At 35.0% G+C, this 8,528-nt stretch overlaps 1 protein-coding gene across 1 annotated transcript; it reads left to right on the top strand.

Annotated features, from left to right (window-relative positions):
* The first annotated feature begins 4,253 nt into the window (after positions 1-4,253).
* Positions 4,254-7,637, top strand: LOC133696055 (laccase-12-like). The gene is made up of 6 exons (XM_062118079.1): positions 4,254-4,447; positions 4,551-4,702; positions 4,879-5,126; positions 5,351-5,479; positions 6,230-7,192; positions 7,307-7,637. The coding sequence occupies exons 1-6, from the start codon at positions 4,322-4,324 to the stop codon at positions 7,435-7,437; spliced, it is 1,749 nt and encodes a 582-aa protein (XP_061974063.1). The 5' UTR covers positions 4,254-4,321; the 3' UTR covers positions 7,438-7,637.
* The last annotated feature ends 891 nt before the right edge of the window (positions 7,638-8,528 follow it).

Raw genomic sequence — 8,528 nt, 5'->3', positions numbered from 1 at the left:
AGATTTCAAGCCTCAATTAACTGCTGATGAGTGTCAAGTGTAGTAATCCTTAACATATTGTGGTTGCATCGCAACTAAATCCTGCTTTTCTTGCTAGTTGATTTATCACTTCTCGGTGGTGAAGCTAGGTAACAAGGAGGGCAATTGCTCCTTTAATATTTTCATACTTCCCGTTTTAATCCTCATACTTTTCAAATTTCCCATTCATTTCCAAATAAAAACACATCAATTGCTCACAAAAGATTAGCCTCTTCAACAAACATGTATTGCTTCACCAATGTCATCAGTACGTAGTTGCCTCAGGCATGCATGTCGATGGTCCTAAGGAAACACAGATATTCTTAATTCTCGAAGGAACTAGCTGTGAGGAAAGGTATATATGATTCCAAAGCTAGCTATCACAAGAATCATGTATGGATGACGATATGTGAAATTAACCTCTATTAATCATAACTTTGCATTTTCAGAGTGGACGACGTACTGGCAGTCTTGAAATGATGGCAATAACATGCTATAAATTTGCACCCGTCTATCCATAACTACCAAGGAAAAATATATGACCGAACATATGGAAATGATTATAAGAGAGAGAGAGAGAGAGATGGAATTAAATAACGAGACTTTATTAAGACAAGGCAGCAGAAAACTTTGACGACGAGCCTTTCTGCTCTTCGATCAATTCTTAAATGTTTAGACACTTACCACTCATAACGACTTGTAATGCACCTTCTTTTCCTCGTAAGATTCTCAAAAGACACAAAATGTCAATAACAAACCCAACTTAGCAATTTATCTTTCATTCTAGCTCACCTATCCAATCTCTGTGTATCTTTCTCCCTCTACGCTTCCATTCAAAGAGACTAATTTTTTGTTCCTTTGTAACATGTTCTTTTCAGGCTTTGACTATCAATTCTCATTGCATCTTCTGCATGTAGACATGGGCAATTACCAATTCGCCCAACCTCAACAAACCGCACACCTTTCCTTGCTTTAAGATGGTTTCATACAAGTTCATATCGGCCCCTCCTAGCTATATTTACCAAGGTCGTGTGGTAAGGTCTCTGTTGGGCTTGATTTGACTGTTAGGCAACTCGAATCTCCTTTTGCAGATTACTGGCGATAGGTAACTTGTGGGGAAAAAATATTCAAGTTTAAATATAGGCAATAAAAAAGAATAAAAAATCAAGGCACTGATCAAGTCGTAAACAACTTAAAGACTCGGGTATAGGCAAAATAAACAGGGAAGGTGAAAGGAACTCTTCTTTAAAATAATAGGACAAATGGTGATGCATGCGTTTGCAAGGAAAAAAAATAAATCGTTATTGGTCTTCTAGATGACTGGCTATAATCTCCACCCACCGATTTCCTACAATCACAATTTCCGGGATATTCATCATTTCGCACCTTTTCCTGTTCTTGTCTTCTTAAGAGGATTTTCTCACTTCTGTTGAAAGTTTTTGGGCACCTAACAATTCTCTTTGGCGCTAAGGCACTGAGAACATAAGTAGTAATCTTAGTGCATGTACTAGTGGTGGCGAGAGTATGATTTCTTTCTTGAACCCTTGTTTCATTCTCCATGTCTTTTCACCTCTCAACCACCGGCGTACTTAGGATCGTGACGGTAAGAAGCTAGCTAGGTAGCAATTAAATACAACAAAACTAATCTCTCATGCCTCCAGAGAAAAAAATAAAAGAGAAGAGTGATGGCCTCTCATGCCCTCAGATCAATTCGATACAGGTAACGATTTAATTAATTAATTACAAAAGTTTTTGCCTGGTATATAATAATAATAAAAAAACTCTTATATTTCCCATGAATAAACTTTGAAGAATATGTTATTAGCACTACTTTTCTAAATAAGATATAAAACGGTGTTATTAAAAACAGTACAGCTCGAAAGGTAAATTATAATTAGTCTATTAATTTAAAATGATATTTATTTTAATTGATATGTATTAACTCAAATTAATTTATTTAATCTACCATGCACTTGGAATGGATTTTATAACAATGTATAAAATTACATTTATTTAGCACAATCTAAATAGAAAAACTTTTATTTTTTTACTTAAACTTGTGGGGGTGTACGTGCTAACAGCACCCATCTTTTTTAAAAAAAAAAGAAAAAAAAAAACAGAAGAAAAAGACATTGCTTATTTCTTATGTTTAAAGTTTTTGCAACTACAAGTCTTCTTTTCTAAAAATCTACGAACTTCGTAAAACTTTACAAGAGAATTGCAATTAGTAAAATTATTCAATATTCAGTGCCAGTTATAAAACTAATTTATAATATCCAATTTAAATATACATGCAGTAGGGGCTAGCTACCTATAATCACGTTAAATCATAGAAACTAAACCCAATATATAATAATATTGTTCTTCTGATGGACTTGTATCGTTAATTAAGCCTATTTATAATATTCGATTTTTTTTTTATTTTTTTTTGAAGCTAGTATTAATTTGTCTTTAAAGAAAAAGGAAAAGAAAACATGGAATTGCGAAGAACCAATTCCCAGTGTCAACTTTCAACTGGTCAGTTTTTCCTGGATCGAAGGCTTCTTCTTCTTCTTTTATAAGAGAATGGAAGGTTCAGTTAACCAAAGTCAAACGACAACAACACGCAATCGTAGAAATTAAAAACATCAAAGTAGGAAAACATTGCAGGTTAATCAATCATGCATTGACAAATGTAGACGAACTGAACAAGTAGAAATAGAGATCCATGGTTCCTTTGCCTTTATGCCTCTTATAATATTCATCGGAAGCTACCTGATTTCCCTTTTTATCATTAATCCAAATCTCTTTTCACGCATTTCAAACCGACTGTTGTTAAGAAAGAAGTTTGAGGTTAGAACCAACCCATCTTTGATATAAAATCACATTACTACCTACTAAAGGGGACTTAATTTACAGTCATCCAGGGAAGGAAACTTGATTGAATCTTCAGTCTTGTTCTGGACATTTAACCTAAACAACCGATGACTTGCATCATCACGCCGTGTTCAACAATCTAACTTAATCAATTACCATGCATGTATCTTATTACGTTAGCAGTGATGTTTCTGAACGTGTTGGTGACAAAGCACTGGCTAATCTATATCCGTGCGAACACCAGCTAGTCATTTGTTTCCAAGAAATTGAAAGTGATCATAATTACGCTGCATCTTCAATAAATTTGACCGTTGAACTTAACTAATCACCATTTATTTTGCCGTGTCATGTAAATAAAGTGCACTACAAAACCACTAATGGTTTAATTACATTTTTTTTTACATCCTCAAATCAATCAGATGATTACTCATCGATCAAGATTAATTTTTTCTTTAAAAAAACAAAAAAAAAAACCCTCATATCCATCCAATGTGTGTAATTAAGAGATCAACAAATTAATCTGTTTAGATATTAATTTTGAGATTTGAATTTAAAAAGCAAAGGGAGAGAATAATTTGATGAAAGTATGGCTTCATGACAACGTTGTAATGGTAGAAAAAACTGTATACGTGACTCCTTTTTTTGGAACACACGCTTTCTAGATAAAGGCCTCAAAAATCTCTCATGCAATGACCCAAAACACCCTTTTCTTTATAGGAATTGCTGTTTCGATCTTGATAAACTATTTCTGACAGCTGAACCATTCTAATTACGGAAAAAGGTCAGCCGGCATTGGCCTTTTTTCTACCTCGGACACTACGACATATCAATCTGATCTCCCAGTTGCTTAAGAATGATATGTTTAATGAAAATGACTGTGTTTTGCTTGCAGATGGTGATGTTACTTGCAACAAAGTTATTGAGTCCCGATCGAGCTTGGGTGTAAATTTAGCAATTATTATAATTAAGTAGGTCGTTTTCTCCCCCCTCAATTATGGAATAAATATTAATTTCCCACTTCAAAGTAAACACTTTTGTTAAAAAAAAAATTAAGAAGAAACCGTCCTGGAGTTTTTTGGATTATATAGTTAAAGATTTATTAGAGGAACACAATCCATTTTTTTTCCAGATAAATTATTACAGTACTGTTGCTTTGTTGAATTTTAGCATCTAAGAAAGACTTTTGAACCAAGCACAATTAAAAGAAATTATACTATTTTCGATAGGCTAGTTGGTGCACCAAGAAGCTAACCAACTCCTTTGAGGTTGAACCAAGTCTGCCCCTGGAATCCGACCATTTGGCTCTTGACCGAAACCTAATCTGCCAGCTTCACATAATTCTGTGCGTCGAGTTTTTCTTATAAATAGAGCTTCCTCTCTCCAACTCTCCACACCACATTACCAACTTAACTAATAGCATCAATTAAGACGGAGGTTTGATTCAGAGATGGAGGTTTTCAACAACATTTTTGCCATCAATCATCGTTGCTCTTCGTTCTTCTTAGGCCTTCTGTTGCTCCTAGCTTCTGCATTGTCCTTGGCAAATGCCAAAAGTCACTACCATGATTTTGTTGTATGTCTCTCTCCCTCTTAATTTCCTTCGTCGAACTTGCCTCAAGTTCTTCCTCTACTTAATAAGATACTATATAATATTTTTATGTATTGCGATGGTCCAGATTCAAGCAACTCCAGTGAAGAGGCTGTGCAAGACCCAGAATTCCATCACGGTCAATGGGATGTTCCCAGGACCAACACTAGAAGTGAATAATGGAGACACTCTAGTTGTCAATGTTGTCAACAAAGCCCGATATAACGTCACCATTCATTGGTAAATAGATTGTCTTCCATATTTCAGCTTTTCTACATGACATCTACCTTTCTTCTTTTAATAATAGTATTTCTTGACGAGCTAGTAAACATTACAATAGCAATCGCACCTTGTCTATCGTATCATGAGGCATGCATTTTTATATATATAATACTATCGTTTTTCTTTTTGTTCAGGCATGGTGTTAGGCAAATGAGAACGGGATGGGCAGACGGGCCAGAATTTGTGACACAGTGCCCAATTAGACCAGGTGGGAGTTACACCTACAGATTTACCATTCAAGGACAAGAGGGGACCCTGTGGTGGCATGCTCATAGCTCATGGCTTAGAGCCACCGTTTATGGTGCTCTAATTATCCACCCAAAAGAAGGGTCTTCGTACCCATTCTCTAAGCAGCCAAAGCGTGAAACAGCAATTCTTCTTGGTAATCCAACTATTCGTTGTTCCATAAAATCAGTTTTTGATCAGTACTCATGATTCATTAGTCAATTTATAAGTACATGAGCTAGCAATTATATACACGTAGATTGGTAGCTTAACTACCTAAATGAAATTAAGAGCAAATGATTTGTGGATTGATGGGAATTAATTAAGATGGGAATGATATTAATCACGTTGATTAATTATGTTGGTAATTAACGATATCAGGTGAATGGTGGAATGCGAATCCAATTGATGTTGTGCGGGAATCAGCTCGAACGGGAGGTACACCCAATATTTCTGATGCATATACCATCAATGGTCAACCTGGTGACCTCTACAACTGCTCTAGCCAAGGTATGTTTAAATGCTCTTCCCCAAAATCAAGAAAAAAAAATTGTTGCTCATGCATTCTATCAAAAAAAAGAAAAAGGAAATAACAATATTAGCACTTGAGAAAATTTATAGCCAGCTAATTAAGCGTACTCAGTGTGATAATTTTTGTTTTTAAATATGTTTAACTTTAAAAAATAAATTAATATTTTTTTAATTTTTTATAGTTTTAATATATTAATATTAAATATAAAAAAATTTAAAATTTTATTTTGATGTATTTAAAAATTAATATATATCAACTAGAAGAATCCAGAAGTTCATTCACACGCAGCGGTTAAAATGTCTAATCGAAGGATTTTGTTTTATCCTGGGACAGAACTTAGTGATGGTGTAATGATGTTCTTTCACTAACATGCATGGTTACATGGACCCTAGCACGAAGCATCCACCCACGAAATATAAAAGTCTCAGACAAAATATTTTTGATCACTAGTTTTGCAACAAAAAAAAAAAAAAAAGTTGGTGTGGAAAGGGATAGTTGGATCCCAAAATTGTAGATGAGCAAGAAAAGTTGACTGGCCAACTAAAAATCATCAAGGCATATTCCACAGGGGCCAAAGACCAAATCATTTGGGCCTATGGGCAGGGGTGTTCACTAATGAGCCCAGGGCCAGAATCTTTCAGCAGAGACTTGAATTCATGTGCTAGTAGTTCTTGGTTTTGGAAGCGATCATAGAAAATAACCTGTTTTGACATGAATTTCTTTTGCAGATACTGTAAGTGTACCAATAGACTCCGGCGAGACCAATCTTCTCCGAGTCGTCAATTCAGCACTGAATCAACCCCTTTTTTTCACTGTTGCCAATCATAAGCTCACTGTTGTTGGCGCTGATGCATCCTATGTCAAACCCTTCACCACATCAGTCCTGATGCTAGGACCGGGCCAAACCACCGATGTTTTGATCTCCGGTGACCAGAATCCTTCACGGTACTACATGGCAGCACGTGCCTACCAAAGTGCACAAAATGCACCATTCGACAATACTACCACTACTGCCATTCTTGAATACAAATCATCCCCTTGTGCTGCCAAAAATTGTTCATCAAACAAACCAATCATGCCACCATTACCGACCTTCAATGACACAGCCACTGTCACTGCTTTCACTAGTAGCTTCAAAAGTACTGATAAAACCTTTGTCCCGACTGACATCGATGAGAGTTTATTCTTCACAGTTGGTTTAGGTCTCAATCCATGCCCACCAAATTTTAACAAGTCTAGCCAGTGTCAAGGGCCTAATGGAACCCGCTTCACTGCAAGCATGAACAATGTATCTTTTGTGCTCCCATCCAACTTCTCTCTATTGCAAGCTCATCACCAACGCATACAAGGAGTTTTCACCACAGATTTCCCAGCAAATCCACCACGAAAATTTGATTACACTGGTAACGTGAGCAGGTCCCTCTTCGCACCTGTTCCAGGGACTAAGCTGTACAGATTGAAATATGGGTCAAGAGTGCAGATTGTGCTACAAGACACGAGCATTGTCACATCAGAAAACCACCCAATTCATCTTCATGGATATGACTTTTACATTATCGCACAAGGATTTGGAAATTATAATCCCCGAACAGACCCATCAAAATTTAACCTCGTTGATCCACCTCTCAGAAACACAGTTGCAGTGCCTGTAAATGGATGGGCAGTCATTAGATTCGTAGCAGACAATCCAGGTAAAAAATATAAACACTCTGCATTCATCGTACAATGATGTCAAACCTTAGCTTCAATTGAACTCCAATCTAAATTAAATGTTTCCAACATGTTTTATTTTTTCGCATAAATAGGTGTTTGGCTAATGCATTGCCACTTGGATGTTCACATCACCTGGGGTCTTGCCACGGCTTTCTTGGTCGAGAATGGAGTCGGAGAATTGCAATCCATTGAGTCCCCTCCAGAAGATCTGCCTCTATGCTGAGATCAGCAATAGAAAGAAAATATACATACCAGTTTGTTGAAATTCATAAGCCTGATCGATAACATAATGTTTCCATTTGTTGTAGTCTTTGTTTCATTGTTGGTTTGTTCGATCCTTTTGAGTGATAAAGCGATTACAGAGTGGTGCAGTTAGAAAAATCGGTTCCAAATTATTTAGCAATAAAATGTTTCTTGATTCTAGATGCTCGTAATTCTTTTCCATTAATCATTGTTACAACAAAATCTTATCTTTAATTATCTTTTGGACAGCTTCAATACTCCCTCCTGATAAACATGAGGGATGTGATTCAGAATTTACTAAATTTGAGGAGTATTGAAATCTAAATTATAGTTGCAAGAAGATCCCTGCAAACTATTTTTGTGCTTTTTATCAAACGCGAGTGTATAAACTCCAGTGATTGGCATTGCCCTGCAACAATTGTGTCTTTCCAACCTTACAGTTAGAAAAATAAATTACCTAAAACAAAGAGTTACCTCACCCCCCGTGTAATCAACAAATGTTTGAGTTCTAAAAATTCTCATGTGCAGAATTAAGCACATATATATTATTTTGTAATTGTTTGGAATTTTGTTTTAAATGTTATTTCATTAAAAAAATTGTTTTAAATTATTTTTTTTTGTATTTTTTTTTGTTAAGTTCATATCAAAAATTATTTTTAAAAAATAAAAAAATCTATTATTTATATATATATTTAAAAAAAAACCCTTTAAAAAACAAAAGCTCATGCGAAAGCAAGAGTGATCTTATAATAAATAGTTAATTATGACTTAGTCTTTATGGTTAGTCAATTTCTAACCACTATTGTTTAGAGGGTGTTTGGGAGTGTAGTTGTAATTGTTTTTCAAAGTGTTTTCACTCGGAAATACATTAAAATAACATATTTTTTATTTTGTAATTTTTTTTAATATCAGCACATCAAAATATCTAAAAATATCAAAAAATATTAATTTAAAACAAATAAAAAAATATTAATTTTTTTAAAAAAAATTAAAACACAAATACAAACAGTGCTAGATATACCTCAGCATTCACTGTTCGAACTTAATTACAAGTGCGTACAGGTGCGTCAA

The sequence above is a fragment of the Populus nigra genome, chromosome 6 (assembly GCF_951802175.1).
Source record: "Populus nigra chromosome 6, ddPopNigr1.1, whole genome shotgun sequence".
Lineage (NCBI taxonomy): Eukaryota > Viridiplantae > Streptophyta > Magnoliopsida > Malpighiales > Salicaceae > Populus > Populus nigra.
Note: the sequence above shows the minus strand (reverse complement) of the source record. Positions and strands in the feature narration are given on the sequence as shown.

Bases quoted from the DNA above. Each gene is read 5' to 3' on its own strand.
- LOC133696055 (XM_062118079.1), top strand. From the start codon at position 4,322: ATGGAGGTTTTCAACAACATTTTTGCCATCAATCATCGTTGCTCTTCG. The intron at 5,127-5,350 runs GTAATCCAACTA...TAACGATATCAG, and splicing joins TGAAACAGCAATTCTTCTTG to GTGAATGGTGGAATGCGAAT. The intron at 7,193-7,306 runs GTAAAAAATATA...TCGCATAAATAG, and splicing joins ATTCGTAGCAGACAATCCAG to GTGTTTGGCTAATGCATTGC.